The following is a 25447-nucleotide window of genomic DNA, read 5'->3' as shown; positions in this document are numbered from 1 at the left end:
GCAACCCAAAAAATTGGTTTGGCAATAATATGTTCTATGAAGCCCCACTAAATGTGGTATTCTGTTTGTGGAATACGAGTTAAGCAGCAAAATCCAGCTGTTTTTATCCATATCACAAGGCGGCCATTTTGACACTTGCTGTCGACTGAAGATGACTTGCTCAGGTCTCAAGTAAAAACCAATCACAGCTCTGCTTCAGAAAACAGGTGAGCTGTGATTGGTTGCTGCCTGAGCTAGTTGTGATGTCATTTTCAGTCGACAGCAAGTGGCAAAATGGCTGCCCCCTGGGATGGATAAAAATGGCTGGATTTTGCTTCATAACTATTATTCCAAAAATGCACTATTAATCAGAATGTCATGTTTTGACTAGTGTTGTCACATGTAACATATTATTGTCAAGAAATGTTTCACTTTAACATGCTGTAGTTGAATATGAACACACGGAAAAGAAATAAACTCAAGTATAGCGGATTTTAGTAACTCATACTGTCTTTATCGTATTGCATCTCAGACCTGCGGCACGACCCCTAAAGCCTTCCTCAAGCTCTCAAGGCTGACGTCTCGGATGTTTTGCCCCCCGATGTAGATGTTCCCCCGCTGGGGCTCGTAGAAGCGGAACAAGAGCCGCACGACGGTGCTCTTCCTGAAAGCAGAGATGAGACCAATCATCATCAGCGGTATTCTTACACTCCAACATGTACGATTGTGCGACCGTCTGTTTTCCTGGCGACTTACCCGGAGCCGCTTCCACCAACTATGGCCACCTTCTTCCCAGCAGGTACATCAAAGGTCACCCCATTCAGGACTTTCTGGCCTTCCAGGTATTCAAAATAAACGTCCTCAAAACGAATGGTGGACTCTTGCGGTGTGATGCTTAAAGGTGGGGCTAGATCCTTCTCCTGCAGCAAATCACAAAGTTGACTGATGAGGGAAAAAGAAGATAAAAATACAGCCATCTAGCACACAAGGCCAGGCATGATACATAGATATTTTATGCAATAGGACTCCGACGCAACACTTTGTAAAGATGGATAATAGTGGAAAAGAAAGAAAATCAAGAGGATTTAAGTGGTACTTTTAAAAAAAGGACAGATTCTTCACTCTTGGTGATGACTGACTGATCAATACACATGAAAACCTTAGGTACACAATGGGCTCGGCTCTCAGCATCGCGCTGAGATAAAGCCAAGGTCAGTTGCCAATAAAATGCTGTCCTTACGCCGAGACTGAAAGCCTGTTCTGCACAAACTAATAGCAACATAATCACCCACAAGCCTGTAGCTAAGGCAGAGAGTGGAACTCTCATCATGGATTCTTTTAAGTTGAAAAAAAAACAAACCTTCCAAAAAGTCCGGCCAGTTGGTCGCTAGATATTGAAAACAACATGAATGACAGCGCAATCCCGCTCTGCCAATTAATACAAACAACTCAGTGCATTAGAACAAACAGATTACAACTTCACCCCTCCCACATGCAGAAAAGGCAAAATAATTTATTTGGTGGAGTAGTTAAAGGGGTGGCGTGGAATATTTTAAGTACATAATGCAAATGTTGAAAAGAATGCATAATGTGCTCAGTCAATAATGGCCTGCTGGGCTGCGCCATTCTCTGGGAAATCACAGATGAGAGCAGTACTGATGAGTGGAAAAAATAAGAATCATTATTACTGCTGCAATTACAGGCCGGACACCTCAATAGTGCTCAGAGTGCCAGGCGGCAGGCACACATTTGCACTTAAGTGGACCCTTCTAGCGCGAGATGGGCTGTCAGGACGTTTCATAAAAATAACTGACAGCCACTTCCACGGCAGAAACAAAAGGGCGTGCCCGTTCAAATCAAATCTGCATTGACAATGTTTAAACAGTAAACATCTGAATATGTATTTTAAGTGCACTCGCAACGTGCCAGGGTTGCTGAAAGGCGAGCAGGGAAAAGCATCTGCAGGCTCTTTACAGCTTTTCTGAGATTAAATTTGAGTTCTTCTGAAGAACCTTCAACACCATTACCCAACTTTATCCAGCACCTTTCAGCTGTGTTTACTTGCGTATTGCACAAATTGTTCGTCAGGCAAAATTATCATTGTATTTATCACATTAAAGGGGAAGTCGACACAAAACAATATACGGCTCCACTCGTCTCAACACGGCATTCATTCACATACAGCATCATTGTATTTGTGGAATACATATTAAGACTCAAAACTGCTGGCAACCAATCACATCTCACCTGTTTTCTGGGTTTGGTCATGAGACATTTGCAAGCTGAGATGTGATTGGTCATTACCTGAGCAACTGATGCCATTTTCAGTCAACAGTGAGTTGCAAAATGGCCGCCCTCTAAGATGGATAAAAAAACAGTTGGATATTACTGCTTAATTCATATTCCATAATGCAATATTAATAATGACAATAGCGTGTTAAGACTAGTGGGTGCATATACGATGAATACTGTAATTGTAAATGTCCCGGTTGACTTCCACTTTAAAATGCTCCCATTTCACAATTGTCAGGAGAAATTATTAAGATAGAGTGTAACAATTTATTAAATATTATAATGAGGTGTCACTACAGTAGGTAACTGCTAAAAGTGGCAACATTAAAAAATGACACACGCACAATCATGTCCAGTACTCAGAGGTTAAAACACATTATTATTAAAGAGGTGGCACTGTGGCTAAGTGGTTAACCAATTTGTGTCACATTTCTGGGGTTGAGAGTTCAAATTCCGTCTGCGGCCTTTCTGTGTGGAGTTCGCATGTTCTCATTGTGCTTGCGTGGGTTTGTTACCGGTACGCCTTCCTCCCACATTACAAAAATGTGCATGTTAAGTTTACTAAAGAGATGTGAATGTTGGTCTGTATGAGCCCTTGCCTCGTACAGGATAATAAGCAGTATAGAAAATGAATGAATGGATAACAAAAAAAAATGATGGAAGTGACACTGTGACTACAGAAAAATGAATAATTTTGAATGATGGAAGTGACACTGTGACTACAGAAAAATGAATAATTTTGAAAGTTTTCTCTTTTTCCATCAGTGCTTTCTATACTGTACAGTATTTAGTTTAACTGCATACGAGGTGAGACCTTGCCAGAATAACAAAAGGGATTGCGCGCTCTGTGAATGAGCTCGGCAATGTGAAGAAATTAATGTCAAGCTGCCATTGAAGTTTACCTTGATCTTGGTGTCAATACTGAGCAGTGTGAAAAGCGTGTTCATGTCGATAAGAGCCTGCCGCGTTTCTCTGTACACCGTGCCCAGGAAGTTTAGAGGGAGGGACAGCTGGAAGAGCAGGCCGTTCACCATCACCAGGTCGCCCACAGTCATCGTACCTACATGTCAGTAGCACAGCAACAATATCATGGATACATACAGTATAATCTTCTTCTTATACTGAATATCATAAACCTGTGTTTTAATTCGTTTTTTGCTACGCCCACCCCAGGAAGAAGAAAATATTTTGCGTCCCTTCTCAACTCCCTACTGCGACTATAAATAGTCATTTGTCTATAAAAATTGTTGTACGTATACCTCAACAGAGGAGCTAATCCTCCTTGTGCACTCCCCACTGCCACCTGCGATAGTGGATATGCAATTACACTTTGCACTTGCGTATGTTTTCGCCCGATATTCTGGATTTTGCCCGCATTATAGAAGCAAGTTATCTTAATGGAACACTAGGGTTGAGTTTGAGTGTGAGTGGTTAACTGTCTTCATGGGAAAACTGGACATGGACATAGGATAGTGAGAGTATCAATATCATATGGTAAATATGGTGACATACACTGTGGCCTTACCCACCTGCTGCAATGCCCTTGCTTGCCAGCAACATGATGCCGGTGAGGCCCACACTGAAGATGGCGCTCTGGCCAAAGTTGAGCATTGCGAGCGTGGACGTGGTTTTTAATGAGGATGACTCGTAGCTTTTCAAGAAGCCGTCGTACTTTTGGGCTTCATAGTTCTCGTTGTTGAAGTACTGGCGTGAGAAACACAAAAGAGATGGAGGTAAGAATGACTCGGAGACAGCCCAGGGCTTTATGATGAAAACGATGTGTACGTTGAGGGACAATGAGAGAAATGCAAAATGTGGTTGGGGTTGGAGGTTAAGGAACCATAGAGTGCCGTGTCAGACAGGGAGACAGACAGGCACTTTAACACAGCCAACATCAAGGGTGGATTTGTTCTCAGTGACCGCTGTGAATGGAGGCTGGTTTCAGTCGGCCTGACATCTGTATCTTCATATTATAAATGAAAATCAGTACGGTAACAGACCAAAATTCATAGACAGCTACGGACGCCTCCCAATAGAGAACCTCTTAAGTGCTGAGTCACATAAGCAGCACTAATTTTGATTAAGACATACAGCGATCACTTCAGGGGGAAGCCTTATGAATATGCTGCAAGCACATTGCTTAAACGCAGAAAATAAAACTCAAACCATAACAAGCTGCCTCCTCCACTCCACCGCCAATTACCCACTAACTGACAAACATTGCATTTGTTCAGTTGCACTATTGTTTTACTGCTCAGGCAAAGTGGGCGATTTGCTTTTTTACCTACCGACTGTGTGGCTACGGACATGCCATAGATTGGAGTACAGGCAAAGGCAGGGTGGGGCGGGGGGATTTTAGCGAGAGAGAGGAAAATGTAGCACATGAAGAACAAACAGTTGCAAGCGCAAGGAAGCCACCATGTTCAGGTTTCTCATGGAGCCCTTTGTGGAAGTGGAACGGATTTCTGAGTGGGCGGAGATCTAATTACATATGCACTCACAGCTCAGAGTGATGCTAAATTCGGCCACGTTGACACAGATGATACAAAATAACAGAACAAAATGTAAAAAGGAAAACAGAATGCAAAATAACAGCAGAGGAAATAACATAGGTGCCAAAATATATCAGGAGCAATGAACAAAAATCCTTCGGAACCAGCTTGAGAGGTGATTTGTTTGTGTGTGTGCAAATATACAAATACAAGAAAGATGCAGAGAATGTGGCTTAGCATGGAGCAAGGTGAATAATATCCTCAGAAGTTCAAGTCTAAATAAATTGTGACATTTTTTATCAAAATAAATATTCATTGCATAAAAAGTCAATAATTAATTATATTGTCTATTTTATTTATTAATATTTTCTACAGGGTAATTTAATTGTAATATTATTTAATTGATTTAATGTAATTTATTTAAAAATGAAAATTGTAGTGCCACTTTAAATGAGACATTTTGTTTTAAATATTACAGTATCATCGCATGTAGCCTGACTGACCTCCATAAATGGACCCTTGATTCACTAAAAAATATTGTGTCCCTTCAATATTTGAATACCCCTGCTTCAGCCAATGTTAGTGGAGTGTCATTACATGCGAATTTGTCGGCTGCATGACGTCACTCCTGCGGCAACTTGACAGGACGCACGGTTTTGTTTTTCCGTTCACTCACTCACTCACTCACTCACTCACTCACTCACTCACTCACTCACTCACTCACTCACTCACTCACTCAAGCTTGAGTGAGTGAAAAAAAAAAATCCATGCGTGCTGTCAAGTTGCCGCGGGAGTGACGTCATGCAGCCGACAAATTTGCCCAGCCCCGTCTGCCGACAGTGAGTGACACGCCTCCCACCACCCCCTGCTCTGCGATTGGCTGGAGGGGTAAACAACTGCCTGTCTACAGAAACGTCCCGCTGTTGACAAAACAAACGCAAAATGGCAAAATACAGGCTGGGGGGGTAGGGGTTTAGGAAAAAATCACCACCACACATTAACAGAAGCCCAGAGGTGTCGATTCAGAAGGAATTCATGGTTGTACATCCTGTATTTATAAAGTGCATTTTTCTGAGTGAAAACGGAAGACCCTGCCTTTAGTAGAAGTATTTGTATGTAAAATACATTTGTAAGAGAAAAGAAAGACTGAGGAGAAAGTGTTGCATGAAATTGATCCTACCAGTCAAACTCTTGTCATTGTTCCTGACTCAAGTGAAGCAGAAGCAAAAGACGGGAAACAAAAATGAAGGGAGGGGCGCAATGAAGAGGAACTGAAAATAGGGTTGAAGTGTAGAGGTGTGTGGGTAGGTGTATGTGATCTCACCTTGACAGTCTCATAGTTAAGGAGAGAGTCGATAGCGGCGTTGCCTGCTTCGTTGTCCGCTTTGTTCATTTCTATGCGGAAACGAGTCCTGTGCACAGAAACAAATGAGCACTTTTGCTATTTAGCAATGCTAACTTAGTGAATCTATGAATTTAGTATAACATGCTACAAATCATCACATTCAAGCATGCTAAATGTTACCTCCACTGCGTCATGAGTATGGTGAACAGGGTGTATGTGGATAATGTACCCAAGGCCACAGCCGTGAACGCCCCACCACACTTGTAGAACTGCACAGGACGAAAGCAAGTAGAGGAAAAAATGTTTTATCATTTGCAACTTAACAGCCCCATGAAACAAAGTCAAGCAAGCACATCAGTCCACCATGTGCCAGTGCTTGTGTCAAAAGTGAGTTTGCGGCCACTTCACAACGAAATAGGGTGTTATAAATGGAGGGGAAACGACAAGAACTAATCGTGCTAATGCTTTAGCTGTGTGGGCAATGAAGTCTGTCCTCATTACATCCAACTGACATTATGGTCCAGGGTGGAATAATAAGACAACGCTATAGACGAGCAGGTCTTTTACTGCCAGTGTGTGTGTGTGTGCGTAGGGGTGCGTGTGTGTGTGTGTGTGTGGGCAGGCATACACTACAGGAGGACATTAAGCTGCAACAAAGCTTCGGGATTCTACATCGATGCTAATGGGCTTCGGGTTGCCCACCCAAAGAAAACGGGGATTCATCTAATGAAAATGAGACATCCTGGAATTAATATCCTGACGTTCCGCTGCAAAGTGTGCCAAGGTGATGAAAGGTGCTGGGTATTGGAATAATAACGGGACCGCACGAAGAATGAACACTGTGAGCAGCTTTTGCCTTTTCAGACTGTCTGATACGTCAAACAGCATGAGAAAGATCTTACCAGGATGGCACTCACTAGTCCCATTTCAAAGACTGTGGGGCCCAGATTGAAGATGAGGGCACTAAGGACAAATGAGATGCCTCGGGTGCCGCGGTCGATGGCCTTGGATAGTGCTCCCGTCTGGCGGCTGAGATGGAAGCCCAGATCCAGATTGTGCAAGTGGAGGAAGACGTTCTTGGCGATGCGTCGGATAGAGCTCTGGGCCACTTTTCCGAACACCATGTTCCGAAGCTCGTTGAAGAGGGCCGCGCAGGCCCGTGACAAACCATCTGGGACAGAGCAGGACACAGGCAATTACACACTCTGACGCTGAAAAGCAGGGAGGTTCAAAATGAAACAGGGCTCGGCTTTTTTTGTAAGAATAAAAAGAAAAAGAACCTATTCTTGTCATAATCTCAGGGCAATGGTTAAGAATACAGAGGCTGGGGATCATATGTAAATTTTTGCTGCATCAAAATGGAGAAAGTGGAGTATAATTTGCCAGCCTCTTTACATATTGTAAAGCACAGGTACAGGTGAGCATGACCCCCCATTTCTAGATGTTTTTTATGCTATCGTTAGAATAAAACAGTAATACAAACAATACCAAGTGACCAATACGTGTCAGTACACAGCGCAGTGACAGCAGAACGATTGATCTGATTGAGTGGCAACGAATACTCAATATTCAACATTGAATAAACATTCATGAATATTCAACTTTCATTGACTATTCAATGAATATCTGAAAGTATGGATACTTTGACTCCTTATTGCTGATAAACACATACAATGACCTCTGAAACTTTTATACGTTTTAAAGAACGTGAGAGATGACATTTCATGAAAAAGATTGGGGTTTGCCCCAAAAATTGTGATTGGTGCACCCCTAAAAGTAGTCAGTATGGGCTTAATATTATACCACAATATTTGCATCATCGTTCAGGCTTTTTAAGACTAATGAACACCCTCGTATCAGCTAAGCATGATCGCTATCCAGGCTGACGGGTATGAGAAATTTTACAGTACCTCTCCCTAGATTTGCCAACTGAAAGACATCATAGGTGACTACATCTGCCATGTCATTTTTGCTGGTAATTAGTTTTGTTTCAAACATTGTAAAGTATGATCTCAATTTTACCACTGTCTGAGAACGAGAGGAATTGTGACATCCTAGTTTAGTAGCTGTAGGATCATCAGATACAGAATTCATTCCAGCACATTTACAAAACAAGATGCTAGGGTCTGTTACAAATTTATATTAGTCCAAGTATGAATGACACCTGGTCTTTTTTGAGGTGATTTCACTGTGACTAGCTTGTCTGATATAACCAGAGTCAGGTAATAATTGCTCTGTCTGTCGGCCTCCGTGGGGCAGTAATGTGGCGTTAAATAGGAATGCTCATCAAATGAACAATGTGTCCACATCTGACAAGGTAGGATGAGCACTGGACTACCATTTCAGCCAAATTACACACCCCGCCACATACACGGATGGGCCCCGAGCATTGCAGAGAGGGTGCAAAGAATACAATTCCATTCTAGAAGAGTGTCTTGTACATTCTTCCTTGTCATCCTATTTCATCTTGTCTGGAGACCTGTTCGTGTGCTCCAATTATTCACCAAGCACTACTGAGCAAGATCTAAGTGGGCTTATTAAAATAAGTGGCTCCAGGGCTAAGTGTATCCAATCTGATCTCACTCAAACACAGAGAGAGTTGCAGTATGTGTCAGGTCACTATTTTCCAGCTGTATTTATGTTTTTCATTAGCACCTCAGGAAAAAAAATATACTCTAATCAGTAATGAACTTCTTAGTAGAGCTGCATCTCACCTCTGACTCCTCTTTTGTGCACAGGGACTACTCGGGCAAGGAGAAATGAGGAGTAAAAAGGGAATGAGAAAAAAAAAATGCCTGGCCTCCATCAAAAACACAACATAAGAAAAATCAAAATCTCTATGTCTGCTTTAGAAAAATATGAATGTCTGCCTTGAGAGGAAACGGTTACCACAATGAAAAGTTGTCAGTACATATGTGCGTAATAAAATAGGTCAACTCAAATACACACCCTAACAGAACGCATAGTGTAAATAAAAGGAAGATAAGGAAGGGGTTGTGCAGCGGCATTGATGCGAGTGTGTTGGGAAAGGTCAGCCCGGAGATAATAGGCAGTCCCATAGTCCCCTCTGATGAGCACGGCACCTGCTAGTGCAACAAAAGTCTGGAACTCACAGCCAATCAGCATGGCCGTTGCCATGGTAGCCACCGTGCTTGCCGCATCGTTCAGGTTCAGCATGTGTCCCGACATCTGGTTAAGCTCGTCCACTGCATACTTAAACATGAAGGGCACCGTCACATTGGTCATCTGGGAAGGCAGAGAGGGAGGATGGGGTTGGGAAGAAGAGTCTCAAACAGTCCACAACAAAAAAACAACAATAATTCTGTGGTCCAAAAAGTAAATTTTTTAAATTACAATAAACCAGTTGAGATGCATCATCTCCTTTCCATTTACAGCACTAGTAGAATTCAATTGACAGAATCCTCAATGTCTAATTAATCTTTTGGACAATCCTATAACAGTCTCCAAGGAGACGGTTTTAATTGATATGTTAACAAACTAAAACCAGTTTTATTTTCCAACATGCTCATGGAAGCTTTACACACAGTCTGTGCATGCCTGTGACCGTTCCCTGACTGTGTCTGCTGGTGCCCCTGCGCCGGCTGATATTTCCGGCTAATGGAACTGAATTGGGTATTAGGGCTAATTAAAAGCACAGGGACAGCTGTGCGAGTCAACCTGAGCACTTTGTGACACATTAGGGAAGACAGAGAACACGGGAGCGACGCAGACAAGATCTTTTTTTTCTGCTTTGTTTCTTGGATTTTCACTCGTCAAATGCAGCATGATATAATTGAATATCAGTTAAGTAAATAAACCACATACAATTATTCGAGGAAAGAAAATAAACTAAATACAATGACTCATAAATAGCCATATTTATCTATCCATACAGCCTACTTACAAACACACACACACACACACACACTTCTACTATATATAAAGAGAGCTATTAACTCACCAGGGTTCTCAATATATACACTTGACATCGGTTATTATATTCTAGCAACAGAAGTCCTGGCTCTCACTCTAAAAATTGATAAAATAAAAATGGCTGCCACAACCAGATCTTATTATCAAAGGGCTTATAAACATCCCCTCATCTAATCTACTAACTCATTATAAGGTTGGAAAAGGCAGGGACTGTGTTGAACTTAGTGATATGCCACCAGGCCTAGATATTGGGTCAATTTATTACAATTATGCTGATTGAAAAATGGACTCCAGTCCACACAGATGATGCTTCCATTTAAAGTAGACAAGCAGGAGGAATCGGGGTGACCTGCATCAAAGCAGGAAATCAATTAAAAAAACAAAAAAAGTTTGGATGATGTCGCCTCTAACACACGCTAGAGGAAGCCGTGCTCAGAGGACGAGCCTATTTGGCAGCAGTAAATTTGTGTTTGACCTCAAGGAACTCAAATGTCCTCAAAAACAAATTGTGGCTAAGATGCTTTTAGGGGGAAAATAAAAATAAAACACTGACAACCCGTATTAGCTGGGGCTTAATCTTTACCTACAGGCATTTATTTTTTTACCTTTGAGTCATTTATACATTTTTTTTAATTATAGATTTTTTTTAAATGACAGATAATTGCAATTTTTTTTAAATGACAGATTCTTTTTTTTTTTATTATAGATTTTTTTTCAAATGACAGATTTTTTCAATTATAGATTTTTTTTAAATGACATACAGACGCACCAAATTTAACAATTGTCCACACAAAATCACTCTCTCAAGAAAATGACATGGCAATGACAAAAATAAAATGACATGTTTGTATTTTAGTGTGTAGACAAGTAATAATACTCTGCAAGGATGTGGGTGTGTCAGGTAGCACTTTAGCTCCAACCTTGAATTTTTGACTGTGAAGCTTTTAATACCAGAAAGCAACCTTTTACTGTAATGCCCTGTGGTGGGAGATTTTAGAGCTCAGGAACACTATTCAGCTTCCACCAGCCAGTTCACTGTTTAATGTCAAGAAAATGTTTAGTCTGATCACAATATTTCATCCGACATAAACATTGCAAGTACAGTCTCTAAGATGTGTCACCTTTGGAGTGTAGACATGCAGAGCAGATTGCAAGAAAGACTGCAACGGATGCAATACATGATCTGTAAAGGCTGGAATTACTTCAGCTACCACGAAGAGGCCGACAAAGAGGCATGCCAACATACTGTAGCTCTTGCGAAGCCAAGGACTTGATACAGAACATTCATTTTATATTCACTAAGGTTCAAATTTTGCACCTTACGAGGCCAAGTACAAGGCCAAAACGAGTACCATAAAGAAAGATAACTGTCATTTATGTATGTATGTATGTATGCATGTATGCATGCATGCATGTATATATTTATACGTCAGGGCTGTGCAATTAATCAAAATTCAATTACAATTACTACACTCAACAATTACAAAATCAGCATAAACGTAAAAAAAAAAAACAATAAAATATTAATAATAATTTCTGTTGTTTAAGTTTATACATTTGCACATTTTTAAAATTTTAAAATAACTAATTTAATAAATTTTGTTTCATCCAAAAGGAATTTGCATAATTAAAGAATTTTATTTGTCTTAATATTTTTCATTTGTTTTACATTTTTCTTGTTTTGTACCAAAATATAAATGATCGTCCTATTGCAACATGCTGCACTCCAACTTGAAGTTTTTGCCAACATAAATAAATAAATATATATATATTATTATAAATATATATTATTCTAAATTCTGTTTGGTCCAAAATGAACTTACATAATTATAGTGTTTCTATTTTTTTTTAATAGGTCTTAATATTTTTAAAGTATTGCACATTTTCTTGTTTTGTACCAAAAAATAATCATTTGAATAATTGTGTTTTCAACCAAAATAATTCAGATTTTTATTTTTCCCATAATCGAGCAGCCCTAGTCTGTGTGAACTAAGATATGGGAAAGATGTCCTGCTGCCTATTGAAAAAATAAATAAATACATACATACATACATACATACATAAATAAATACAAATTTGCCAAAGAGCACAAATCAGCCTGAAGAGATTTTTATTTTATTTTTTTAAATCTAAAAGCCACAAAGAATTTGTGAGACGACGCCCTCCAAGCACCAAACTGAAAACGCCGAAGACTGTAATAATGAAGTGGAGTGCCAAGGCGGCTGTGCTGGATGATGAGTCCCGGCTGCGCCAAACAGATCGAGTGGGGATGGTGGCACATGGCAGAGCAAGCTTGGGGCTGTTCCCAACACCTCGGCACGGGGGGTGCAGAGAGGCGGAGGCATATTCACAAGGTGGTGAGGGGTGCAGCAGAGGGCAGCCTGGCTCGCTTGAGGTGACAGGGGATGTGGGCAAGGTGAGAGCAGTCAACGGGCCCAAAGAAAAGTCACCTGGACGGCCCCCGCCACACCGCATCACCCTCCTAATTCAGGCAGTATATGACAACCTGCCTAGCCTGGCGAACCTTTTCACCTTGGGGGATGGCGAGGGCCAGGGTGCTGAAACCCATCAGCAAGCGTGTCAGCATCTCCAGACAACAACGCTATCTGCTTTTGTCAAGGCTGATAGATATTGTGGCCACGAAGAACCTCCTCACAATGGAGGTGCCAACGCCATGGGATGAACTTGTTGGGGGAGGCTCATGGAATTTTGATTTGAATTAGGAGTGTCAGGTGATTAAAATTTTTAATTATATTTAATCGCATGACTTCAATAGCTAACTCACGATTAATCGCAAATTTATCTGTTCTAAATGTACAATAAAATCTTTTTTTCAAACGCTTGTTAAGATAAATGCAGAAACATGTTAAATACTACAAATATGGCTGCATCTTTTAGTCATTGATACAGTAATTTCATAATTCATAAAATGTAATAAAAATTAACTCATTCATTCCCAGCCATTTTCACTGAAGCAACCCCCTTTGCTCCTGGCTGTTTTATTGGATTTTGACTGATTTGGCAAGGCCTATAGAATATTCTGTTCTATTGCTCTAAAAACAGAGAAAAAGAAAGATTAGACTATCTTCTTTCATCAGGAAAAAAAGTATTTCCATCGGTTTCCGTTCTGCAGCAATTAACATTAGAACATTCAGCGTCATCGTTATTCACAAATCTGCTTAGAATTGTGGGGAAACAGCTTGTTTTCGACGTGGCCCTGGTTGATCTCATACATTGCTGCCACCTGCTTGCCATTTTTTGTAATATCTACCATTGCTTCAACCGTTCTCTACAGTAGAAAGGCTGCATCAAAGCCTTCTGTATGCTCTAGCATTATCAAAAAACAAAAAAAAACAAAAACTATAAATATGTCTTTGGGACACTTAAAACATTTTAAAGAGAACGTATGTGATATTGTGTTCTTCCACGAGATGGCATTTGTAAGACGGTGATAGCTCAGTGCATTTTTCTTTCATATTAATAGCTGTCTAAGCTTTAACATGAAATAACTTTTGAAATTCTTGCACATTTTTAAAATTGTGAAATACAACTTGACCCCAGTCTCTACAAATATATGCTTTATTAAATGTATTCTGCCACAGTCCAGGCTTTCCAAGTAAGGGCCGGTCATTAATTAATTAATTTTAAAAAATTAGTGGCAGGAAAATAACTTTAAATTAACTAAATTAATGCACTGATTTTGACACCCCTAATTTGAATACATGTTTATATTAAAGCCTAGAGTCGAATAATCATAATCAAACATCCCAAAAGATTGTTAGGTATCTCAAATAAGAACAGAGGAATTCAAAGTGCAGCCTCTAAAACATAAAGCTGAAGTTAAGAAGACAAATATCATGTCTAGTATGTCTACGTATGAATAGTCTTGAATAATACCTTGGCTGCAGCTAGCAGGCCCAGAGAGATGGCAACACGGGCCCGTAGGTCAGGTCTGTCCTTCGGCCACACGTAAGACAGCATGGCAGACAGGATCGTAGATGTGTTCACCTCTTTCAGCTATGGAGAGCAACAACATTCTCTTATTTAGTTTGAAAATAAATAGCTTACTCTTTGTACAACATAAGCAGCATACATTTTTGTCTGCAACCTGCAAACAGTGAGTTTTTTTATTTTGTGTTTTTTTTTTTTTTTTTTACTTGCAAGACAGTTGATAATTTTAACTCCTACATACATTGGTTGTCTTCGACTCCTTCACATGAAATATCACATGTCTACAGGGGTCTCATGGGGGTTATCAAAGAATCACCATGCAGAGCTGAAGATCCAGCCTGACACTACAAGTCCCATGAGACACCTGGGCTGTCATCCCATCTGAAAGCGGAGCGCCCACTGCTGCCAGCATGTCTATTTACCAACACTCCGGCACACACCTGCCGCAGGGACTCTCCGCGGGCCAAAGTTGATGCACTAATTCCTCTAATCCATTCAATATGGAAGCTCTGCATTACAGCCCGGTTGTGTAGCAGCAAATTACGCGACCTTGTTCTCAACATCTGCCTTTGATCAAATTCAATTAAGTAATATGTGACGATGCAAAGACAGGATTAACATTTACTGCAATTGTGGAGGTTTCTGTCACGTAAATGGGGCTCAGGTAATGTTATTTGGTGTTTTTTTTTTGTTTGTTTGTTTTTTAACTACATTCAGAGTGTAGAAATAAAAATACCATCAATGGTTTGGCAGTTTATGAGCTTGTAAAGAAACAGTTTATGTGCTCAAAATTTAATAAATACATTTGTTCTAAATATATATCAGGGTTTCGCCCAGTGATTTATCCCGCCCTCTCCAGAAATTGTGACAAAAATTGCTTAATTCTTTTAAATTCTATTTAATAATGTTATTACTCTTTGTTTCCCCAAGTATAATATCAAGTCCTATCGTATCATTATGAAAAAATGTAACACATTTGTATGCTTATTCTTGGGATGCTGGAACGGATTAATGACATTTCCATTCATTTCAATAAGGAAAGATGATTTGAGTTCTGAATGTTTTGAGTTCCGAGCATGGTCAAGGAAAAAAATTTCAACTGTAGATTAGATTAGCCTTTATTGTCATTATACAAGTACAATGAAATGAAAGCTCTGCTATAAGTGCACACATAATAGACAGATAAATAGATAAAACAGTACAGTGAACTTACGAGTCAACGCTTGCAAATATTTTCTTTCTAGATCCTAACAATTAATGGATAAAAAAAAAACTCATGTTCTCACCTATTCATGCCGATTTATGTATTTTTCTGTAACACTTTTAATTAGTATTTCTTAATTCTCAACATTATTTTAGTGGAGACATCCAATACGTGGTCCCCCTGCACCCAGAATTGTGTTTTTATAGTTTAAGAACATGCCACGTGTCCCACCGGCCTCACTGTGTACACAAACATTGAAAAACAAAAGCTCTTACCACATTTTTTGGGTCTGCGCTGAGACCTCCTCCAGCATTCCCGTGCCAGCATGTTCGTTTAGCTGTCACCTGCAAATCCTGTGAAACCTTTGCAGTTAGAACGTGCATGAATCTCATTTATTCACAGCATTTTGATCTGGAAGTACTTCTCAAGTCTACTTACGTTTACTGCCTGTAAAATGTGCCGACTGCTTTCAGTTGTGTTTGTATTCCATGTACTTGTTCGCGAGTGTGGCAGTGTACTCAGCTGAAACACAAGATGTAAATGAGCTGATCATAAATTTGTAGAACACCTAACAACTCAACGTGTGTGCTCAACTTATTTCCTTCTGACCGTTTACTGAAGGCCTCGATTATCTTTGTCACAGGACTTAAGTGCATTTTGTGAGCTCTTAATAGCATGAAAATTCATTTTGTTGCTTTGTTTTCGTATAATCAAATTGTATCTTCAAATTTAAATTTACAATACATCCATTGTGTGCAAAAAAATGTAGTTTCTTGTTCATGTATTTTAACAATGTTGTAATAAGTTGTTTTTAAACAACTTTTCCTCAACTGGTTTCTCTGTGTCCCACTATTTTGTTTTGTTTTGTTTTGTGTGCATGGGTATGATCATGGAGATGTTGGAGGGAGGGGTGTTTTTTCTTTTTATTGTACTACGGATGTTTTAATTGTACAGCACCTTGAGTTGCATTTTAATGCATGAACGGTAAATAAAGTGTGATTAACTGATTGAATTGCAATATTTTTTCCCACTATATTCCTGATGAGGTTTTCATACCTTTTCATCTCCATCTTTACTTGAGTAATGTACAGAAGATGACATATATGGAGTATTGGCACTCCCTACTCCCTAGCAATACAACATAAAGTGGAAATGTATAAAATACAATACAGTACTCACAAAAATTAAGAGATATTCGAGTGACATTTCAGGTTGAAGCCAAAAGAATAATAATAATAACTTTGCATATGATCTTATTTTAAGTTTAAGTTTTCATATTTGAAGTTTAACATTTCAGTTTCATTTCAGAAAACTATTTATGACAGAAAACAATTTACTTTTTTGTTAGAATTTAAAAACAAAGCTGACTATTTTCTGTTTCATTAAAAGAAAAACCTTCAACATGTTGAACAATTTAAAAGTTGTTCTAATTTAACAAACATACTTAATATGGCATTTCAACTTTTCTATGCTAATATTTTCCCTTTTACTGCAGATAAATATCCGGCTCCTAATATCGGTTAACGGCCTCCTTGCTACTAATCAGCTAATAATAAGTATTGGTCCTGAAAAACAAAAACATATCAGTCTAACATCCTGCCATTGTGATCTCAAGTGAATCAAGCATCATTTCGAAACTGCGTCTCATCTCAAAACTGAAACATAACTATTCAACTTTCAGTTTTGAAATGTCTCATCATCTTTGGTCTTATTCTTTTCTTTCATTTGACTGTGCTGTTCACCGACAATGACATCAGCAGAAAATAAGTGTCAATGCACCACCGGGTGGGACAAACACGCTTATCTAACATTTACTGATATGTCTGTGGCTCTCCCAACACGTGATGCAACACCCCTGGCAATAATTTTCCCAACTAAAGAAACAAACCCTATTTCACGATCCATTTTGTTTGTCGTTAGTTGTTACAGGGGGAAAAAAATCACATTAAGTTACAAAGTTGTGTTGCGAGTTACAACTTGTACACTACTGGAGATCCGAGTTAGCACCTTGCTAGCAGTCATGATACAAACTCTTCGTGGGATTTGCATGTCAGCAGCGGCATATAACAGTCACGCAAGAATAGGAAAAACACACATTGTTAGTTTTGTTCCTGTATTACACCAGAGGACATTGGACAACTTGTGTCCAGCTCTGTCCTTGTATGTGGACTGTCACCACAAAAAAGCAACCGTGTCCTCCCCAACTCCTCGTTAAACTTACCAGATAAGAACTTTGACGCGTGTACTTTGTCCCATTCTCGCCGTTACTTGTACTCCAAGCGTGGTACGAGCTTGTCTTTTGAAGAATAATTGCCAGTTTTCGTCTGTGGAAGTGTAAGCCGCATTTCAGCGACACCAACAGTGGCGCCATGTTGCAAGCGTGAGAGAGGGCGGGACGTGCGCGCGCCGGCTTCGTCATTTCCGCTTAGGTCATCATCGCGCCTTGCTGTCACTAGTGTCAAAGCTAGCAAGCGGGCGGTGTTGCTACACATTATGATTTTAACGTGAAGAACGGGATAATCTGACTTTTTAAACGACGCGGTTTATAGTTTAAACGTTATTTAACATGACACTATAGTGTGGCCGTATGGGACAGCTGGATTAAGTTGGGAATTTCTCCTTTCGAAAACACGAGTCGCGGCTAAAGGTAAAAACACGTTGCCTGGTCGCTTTGCTTTTTGTTGAACGGCTGATTAACACGGCTGTCGCTCGACCAACTTTGATCCTTTTGTTAGACAACTACCGTCCCCCACTTCACAGACTCACTCAGGATGCCATGCCACAATCAGCAAATGAGCAATGTAAACACCGGCCAGGAGCACCCAATGAAGCAAGTGCGCTTTGCCACCACCACCAACAGCAGCCCCAGCAGTAGCAGCAATGTGGCGGCTGTGCTGGCCACTCATGAGGCAGGTGATGCCAGCAGCAGACAGCCCGTAAACCAGGACTCACTGGGACCTCAACTCAAACTGCTTCCCCTCAATGACCAGATACGAGAATTACAGACTATAATTAGAGACAAGTGAGTCATCGCTTTTGTTATTATTTTATTAATCCCACATTCTCCTTTCCCAAATATATAAAGGACCATGAGTCACCCTTTACGTAAATATTAAAGTCCAATTTGACCCTTTGTGATATTTTGAAGTAGTAATAATAATAATAATAATAATAACTTTTACCATGAATTTGATGAGTTTTCCTCAGGTAACCCCAAATACACAATAATGTCAAAGTTGACCCACATCAAAGAGATTTCCCAAGATACCTACAAGTACTTAGTTCGCATTTTCTTCCACCGATTTTATAAAAATACAAATTGTCATCTCTATCATCTCCATAAAGTACTAATAACCAGTTCTATGTGAGAGAAGCTTGTCAAACAAACCTGGAAACGATCACTATTTAATTTGCCAATCATTTCCTGTATTCCCTTTGTCAATAAAATATTAGGAAAACATTTCCAGTGTGCTCTAACATCAATAAACACCAAAAGTCGTAGCAGAAATGTAAATATTTTGAGGTTGGGGACCTTTCTCTTATCAGGTGGCATTTTAGTCTTTATAAGGGTTCAAAGGATCATGGGAAATTTTACAAAAAAGGTCACTGACAGCTTCAAAATACTGCATACATTTAAAACTTTTTTTTTTTTTTAAATCAATAAATGCTGTTATAACGTCCTCAAGTTATTGAGTAAAGTCAGTTGATATTGCTCCCGATATTGGCATACATTCTTTTTGATTCAGGCGGTTAGAAAATGTATTGCACCCAAATTAACTAATCCACTCCATCAATTAGATTAGAATTTCCACATTGATTTTCCCATAACATCTGAACATTGATCTATGCTGGAATAATTAGCAGTCGCATTCAATAACTAACTTAAAAAAAAAAAAAAAAAAATCTGGTCTGAACATTTTTTTTTCTCGTGTTTTCAGGACTACCAGCAGAGGGGATTTTGTGTTCTGTGCCGACCGACTGGTAGGATTATAAAGTACCATGATACCAACAGTATTTAAGTATTTTCAATATTTAATGGACTTCCATTATTGTTCAACAGATTAGACTTGTAGTGGAAGAAGGCCTGAATCAACTGCCTTACTCCGAGTGTACTGTGACTACACCAACAGGTGAGACTGGGAATTGGAAAAGCTGTCAAAGTCGACATTTCACAGAGGAGCTGACTCGGTTTCTTCTACACTTCTACAGTACGTTCATAACTGACTTGTGCCATATTGCGTCTTCAGGATATAAATATGAAGGAGTCAAGTTTGAGAGAGGCAACTGCGGCGTCAGCATTATGAGAAGTGGTGAGTCAAACGACATCTGCAGTGCATACAGAAAGTGAACACCTACTGTATATCCTGTAATCTGGAAAAATATTGGGATTTCCGATAAAATGTTTTGGAATAATATGCCTCTAAAATTGAACAAGGTGGACTGAAAATGGTTGTTTGTGACACGTCAGCAAATCTAGTGAGGCTGTCCCAGTATGGAGGACCAAAATAAGCAAAATTAAAAATAAATAAATGTGAAACAAGAATGGATCTTAAAAAAAAATAAATGAAAAAAAAAAAAACTATATACAAAAATGAAATACGAGATTCAAAAAATAAAACTAAATGTAAAAATAAATATATAGAATTAAGTATCAATCAGTACATAAAAACGCTCTTCTCTCACATTTATTTATTTCATGCTGCGGACGCTCTGTCAGGACAAAATGTTATTCAAATGAGGGGGCGTGTCTTGGGTTGGACTCCGCCGTTGCAAAAGCTGCCTTTCAATGGTCGAGTGAGCGGGTCGGACAACAAGAAAGTCCCGCCGGCTTGCATGGAGAGCTCCAGCAATGGACGACTATATTGTCCACTGTCCCCACAACTTGCGACTTAATTATGTTTTTTATTCTTGTATTTATTTTTACTTGTTTATTTATTTATGGTTATATATATATTTTTTTTCCATTTATATAAATTTTTGTATTTAATTTTTAAATTCTATTTTTATTTCCACTTTTATTCATTTTATTTATTCATTTTATTTTTAATTTAGGCAGTTTTGGTCTTCCATAGTTCATTTCAGTAATGATCTTAAAGACCCTGTAAAGGAAAAGCTATTTTCGTCACAGGCACTGTCGATGTTCAACGCATTCATCCTTGGATTTTTTTCCGCGTGCGTCTTTGGCACAGGTGAGGCCATGGAGCAAGGTCTGCGGGACTGCTGCCGCTCCATCCGCATCGGCAAAATCCTCATCCAAAGCGACGAGGAGACCCAGAAAGCCAAGGTCTACTACGCCAAGTTCCCTCCGGATATTTACAGGAGAAAAGTGCTGCTCATGTACCCCATCCTCAGTGAGTCACAGCACGAACGTCCGATGCCGCACTTCAATTTCCCAACAGCAGCATGTGCATTTTAACATATATATTTTGAGAAATCTCAGTCGCATCGACCTATCCCGCCAAGTCGACATTTCCACATCACTCAGGCGCACTCACCCTGGTCTGAGAATTATAGCCTTCACAGAGGAAATTATACACTGCCTCGGCAATGGCCACCAACCTGCAGAAAAGCATAATGAGGGCTAAAAAAAAAAAAAAAGTATCTTTTGCATTTCCCTGCACATAAATGAGGAAAAAAATATATGCTTGTTGACCCTGTCAGGTTGGAGGTTTATTTTAATGGCGTAATATTCAAACGCATGGCAAGTGTGCGGGTCACAACCAGGGTCCTTTTTGAGATGATAACATAAGCAATTACCCTCACATAGACCCGTTTCATATATTTTTTTATGATCTAATAACCCAATTCATGATCCTAAAGATGTCAAGTTTTATGTGAGGGCTATTTTGAGAGTGCGTAATACATTGTGTGTGTGGTCAGGTACCGGGAACACGGTGATTGAAGCAGTGAAGGTGCTGATCGAGCACGGGGTCCAGCCCAGACATATTATCCTCCTCAGCCTCTTCTCCACACCTCACGGTACATCAGCACAGCTGCACGGGCTCATTTTCCATTTGCTTTTGTTTACCCAAACAAAATCAGTCTCCAACCTCCCCCCGCGTTTCTCCTCCTCATGTGTCGTTGCTTTTATTCGACTGGTAACAGCATTGCTGCGCGGTGGCTGCAGCTGGCGATTAGTCTTATACAAGGCTTATTTTGAAATGAGATTTCTCAATGAGAGCACACAGATTTGCTTTGTTCGGGCTGTATAATTTTGAAAAGTAATTGCGATTCGATATGTAATTATTATCAAGGTCATATTTGTATATTTATTTTTTTTTACACAAGCAAAACATAAATCTGTAATAAATCATGTCAGATTTATGAATTAATATAAAAGTAGCCATGTGACGGTATTTTCCAAAAATGAAAGTTCTGTGTGGGGAGAAAATGCTTTTGTCTTACTGTGCCTATTAAAAAATGAAGATGGTCATTTATAGTGGAAGTCAACCTTAAACATTTATTGACAATAATGTGTTGTATATGACTTAACTAGTCTAAACATGACGTTCTGATTAATATTACATTTGTGGAATATGTTATGAAGCAAAATCCAGTCTTTTTATCCATCTCAGGGGGTGGCCATTTTGTCACGTGCTGTCGACTGAAGATGACATCACAGCTGCTCAGTGCTCAGGCAATGGGCCAATCACAGCTCACCTGTTTTTGTAAGCTGACCCGTGATTGGTTGTTACCTGAGCAACATTGATGTCATCTTCAGTCGACAACAAGTGGCCAAATGGCTGCCCCGAGATGGATAAAAACGGCTGGATTTTGCTGCTTAACTCATATTCCATTAACACAATATTAACCAGAACCAGAATGCCATATTTAGACTAGTGGGGCTGCATGGAACATATTGTCAAAAAAAAAAAAAAGGGGGGGGGGGGGGGGGTCACTTCCTCTTTAAAAGCCCCAATTATAGTATAAACTGACCAATTTATTTTTTATTTTTTTTTAATATAGTGATTGGGCTTTTTAGATCAAACTGAAGGCCCACGGTCCAAATCCAGCCATCCACATTTTATGTGGACCGCAAAAGCTAATCATGTGTCAACTTCCGTGAGTCCTGCTAAAATCTGTACCAAATTTTTTAATTGTCGAGTGTAATAAATATTGAGATTTTGCAAGATTTTTTTTACAGTAACTTGAACTATAATTCAACAAACTATTATCCTTGACTTCTGATTTAAAAGTTAGCAAGTCAAGCTGTTGTGTATCTGTAATAATACAACAAAATATTTGGTTTCACTGTCGAGGGAAGCCGTAACTACTAAGGGGCCCGTGACAAAAATGAGTTTGAGATAATATAATTTGAATAACATTTTGGGGGAAATAGGCATTGCTTTCCAGGGACTTTGTAAAAGAAATATGCGTTTTCACTACTATTTTTGAGGAACTACTGGATGGATTTTGCTGAAACGTGCGATTTGAGACTGAATCACCAGCTCTTCTGCTGGAAGCAGTCTAAGTTTACTCCATGTAACCGTCGATAAACAATTATGCAACAATGAAGCCCACACAATCGACACAATTCTTAGCAATCGATCTATTCATTGTCAATCCCATCCACACATGACCGTTTTGTGCCTACTTCGTAATGTGTGTACTAATCAGATTTCTGTCAGTCATGTGGAGTTAATTGTTCATTAATCTGTGTAGAATCTATTCAGGCTAAATTGCATGGTACAATACTACTTAGCTGCAAACAACATAAGCAGTTTTCATTCCATTTCAAGTAGTTGGTGGTATGAGGAGCAAGATCTGAGGGGAAAAAATGACCTCAAGAGCTTTGACAAAGTACAAAATATTGCTTTAGATAAGGCGCTGGCACCCTCTACAGTCAATGGAATTAAAAGAAGTGGGCCGCCATGAGAGATCATTGAACTATAAAGACTTAAAAAAAAATAATAATAAATAAATAAATCTGTCCTTGGCCATTTTGCTTTCAACATTGTTGGACAGTGCCCAGAATCATGTCCACATTACGTTGTGAGACAAAAAGTACTCCCCGTGCCCCCACAATTTCAACATGAAAATTTGATGGCGTGAAAACATGTGCTCACTCAGAAATATTACGACACAATTTAAAATTAGATGGTAAAAAAAAAAAAAGGGGACTACTTGACTAAGAATGGAAAAAGTCAACAGTGATCAAGTAAGAATGAAAGTGAATGAAAATGTAAAATGTTCTTTCATTTTAGGGGCCAAGTCTATAATCCAGGAGTTCCCAGACATCACCATATTGGCAACAGAAGTTCACCCAGTGGCGCCAACACATTTTGGACAAAGGTACTTCGGCACCGATTAAATCCAGTTCAACAGATTTGTTTGAAGTATGTTTCCGTCTGCTTTATTTAAAAATGTTCTCCTTGTCGTGCCAAATACTCTTTTTCCTCCAATGAAACTGTATTTATTCTGATTTCTTTTTGCTGTTTCTCATATGAATACAAAACAATGCTGAGCCATAATCGAGATCATATTATTTTGCATGTGACAACTGGTGATTTAATAAAGGATTTATATTTGTTATCGGAAAGAGCACCAAATGGGAAAGAACAGTGTTTACTGACAAATGACACAATCACACACAGTACGCCAAAGACCAGTTTCAACTGGACCACAAGAGCGTTTGAAAATACTGCCTTGTGGTCAAAGAAAGATTTTTATTATTATTATTATTATTATTATTGTTAGACATCCAGGTTTCAAATACATACAGTATGTGTCACTGACATATCTATTGTTATACTGTATATATGTCACATAAATGAGCAAATGTCTCACTCATTAATCTGAGCAATAAATAAGAATCATGGAAGAACATCCATATTTTCTGACGATTTCTACATGCACATACATTACAACATACACAACATAGATGGAAAATTAGGGAGTGTTTGACAGACGTGAGGAGTGTTTCTTGATTGGTCCAACAAAGTAGAAATATCCTGTAATGAAGTGTGAGTAAAGTGAAAATAAAGTGAAAAAAAGACCTGGATCCATTCAGCTTTGCCTTCATTGTCAATAAACTGTCATCAGAAATTGTTTTGTCTCAAAATATTGGCATAAAATATGTACAAATCCTCAGAAATGTGAATACATACAAAACAATACAAACATCACATAGTAGGAGACGTGCTCTCCTTCCAATTATCTGTCCTCTCTTTAAAAAAAACAAAAAAAAAAAACACCTTGTGCCAATTAGCCATTTTGGATCCCATGGATCATTTATATATATATATAAAATCATCATTGTTGATATGCAAGTTCTATTCTGACGTCTTAGTGCCTATTAAGTCTTCTTTTTGATAAGTTTTCATCAAATGTCTGGAGGTATTGATTTAATCAACTGCAAAGAATGCAGGCCTTCATTTGTACAAATTGCTTGAGAGAGGGCGGCACTAGACCTGCTGATATCTGACCTGGTCCAAGAATTTGTCCTTCGGTCAGTGCTACGATGGGAATGGGAAGTCTGACAAACTCATATTAGCACTTTTTAGGTATACTTTTATCCCTAGTAACTAATTGAGGCCAAGCATCAAAATCATCAAAGGCCACTAGTTTGTGATGATAGAATTGTTTGTGTACCAAAGCACTCGTAATACTGATTATTATATGTATTGATTACACTTTTTTGGGGATACTTGAGGATTATTCCAGTTTCACGTCTTTCTTTGCTAACCTTATCAAACACACAACATAGCGATTAAAAACTATCAAAAGGATATGATGGAGATTTGTACCTAAAAAGTTGCGCGCCACATTATAAAGCAATACGACTGCTGGATACATTCATTTAGAAAATGGGTCCCCACAACGCAGGATAACAACATATATTATGTGTAAGGCGCAGGTTCAATCTGGTTCAGTGACGGGAAATAAATAAGATGTGCTACTGAACTTCCAGGCAATGACTCCACCTCCAGAAGCAAAAATGAGCATGAGGTAACATTTGGATGGTGCAAACAGAATCCAACTTTTGCAAAAAGCCACACCTTCAAATGATCACATGGAGTTGCAGGTAATTATTGAGCGGCGACGGGATGCACCCGGATGTCCGTCCGCTTTTTCAAGTTGTCTTTCAAAGAAGAAAATAAAATCCAAATGCAGTTTGGTCCTTGTCAGAATTACTGGCAAACGTCCGCATTTTTTGAGTGCATGTTCCCGCCGCCTCCTCTTCAACCTCTGCACCAGTGTCCATTGTCTAGTCCTCCATCTCTATGGTAACGCAAGGGTCTTGATCCTCGA

At 39.2% G+C, this 25447-nt stretch overlaps 3 protein-coding genes across 9 annotated transcripts in view; 1 reads left to right on the top strand and 2 right to left on the bottom strand.

Annotated features, from left to right (window-relative positions):
• Positions 1-17606, bottom strand: part of abcb7 (ATP-binding cassette, sub-family B (MDR/TAP), member 7) — a 23741-nt gene extending 6135 nt beyond the window's left edge. For all 3 annotated transcript variants that reach the window (XR_013284843.1, XR_013284844.1, XM_077531234.1), the window contains exons 1-12: positions 17418-17606; positions 15635-15718; positions 15472-15549; positions 13939-14058; positions 9222-9354; positions 7011-7279; positions 6289-6377; positions 6088-6175; positions 3801-3975; positions 3174-3331; positions 736-899; positions 514-643 (exon numbers count right to left, since the gene is read on the bottom strand). Coding sequence is in view for 1 of the 3 variants with exons in the window: in XM_077531234.1 (XP_077387360.1) it covers positions 514-643; positions 736-899; positions 3174-3331; positions 3801-3975; positions 6088-6175; positions 6289-6377; positions 7011-7279; positions 9222-9354; positions 13939-14058; positions 15472-15549; positions 15635-15718; positions 17418-17567 (1638 nt within the window). In the remaining 2 variants the exon portion in view is untranslated. The remainder of the gene's footprint in view (positions 1-513; positions 644-735; positions 900-3173; positions 3332-3800; positions 3976-6087; positions 6176-6288; positions 6378-7010; positions 7280-9221; positions 9355-13938; positions 14059-15471; positions 15550-15634; positions 15719-17417) is intronic.
• uprt (uracil phosphoribosyltransferase (FUR1) homolog (S. cerevisiae)) lies at positions 17580-24191 on the top strand. Its single transcript, XM_077531241.1, has 8 exons — positions 17580-17843; positions 17932-18218; positions 19135-19177; positions 19257-19326; positions 19444-19506; positions 20386-20547; positions 21077-21175; positions 23401-24191. Exons 2-8 carry the CDS (start codon positions 17968-17970, stop codon positions 23505-23507), a joined length of 795 nt encoding a protein of 264 aa, XP_077387367.1. The 5' UTR covers positions 17580-17843; positions 17932-17967; the 3' UTR covers positions 23508-24191.
• The window catches only part of zdhhc15b (zDHHC palmitoyltransferase 15b), a 60977-nt gene continuing 59388 nt past the window's right edge, over positions 23859-25447 (bottom strand). For all 5 annotated transcript variants that reach the window (XM_077531237.1, XM_077531239.1, XM_077531238.1 and 2 more), the window contains one exon: positions 23859-25447. In XM_077531237.1, the coding sequence (XP_077387363.1) occupies positions 25404-25447 (44 nt within the window). In that variant the 3' untranslated portion in view covers positions 23859-25403.

This window comes from Festucalex cinctus, chromosome 9 (assembly GCF_051991245.1).
Source record: "Festucalex cinctus isolate MCC-2025b chromosome 9, RoL_Fcin_1.0, whole genome shotgun sequence".
Taxonomy (NCBI): Eukaryota; Metazoa; Chordata; class Actinopteri; order Syngnathiformes; family Syngnathidae; genus Festucalex; species Festucalex cinctus.
Note: the sequence above shows the minus strand (reverse complement) of the source record. Positions and strands in the feature narration are given on the sequence as shown.

Coding starts and splice junctions, on each gene's coding strand:
- uprt (XM_077531241.1), top strand. CDS start 17,968: ATGCCATGCCACAATCAGCAAATGAGCAATGTAAACACCGGCCAGGAG. Junction 19,178..19,256: donor TGTTCTGTGCCGACCGACTG/GTAGGATTATAA, acceptor ATTGTTCAACAG/ATTAGACTTGTAGTGGAAGA. Junction 21,176..23,400: donor CCTCTTCTCCACACCTCACG/GTACATCAGCAC, acceptor CTTTCATTTTAG/GGGCCAAGTCTATAATCCAG.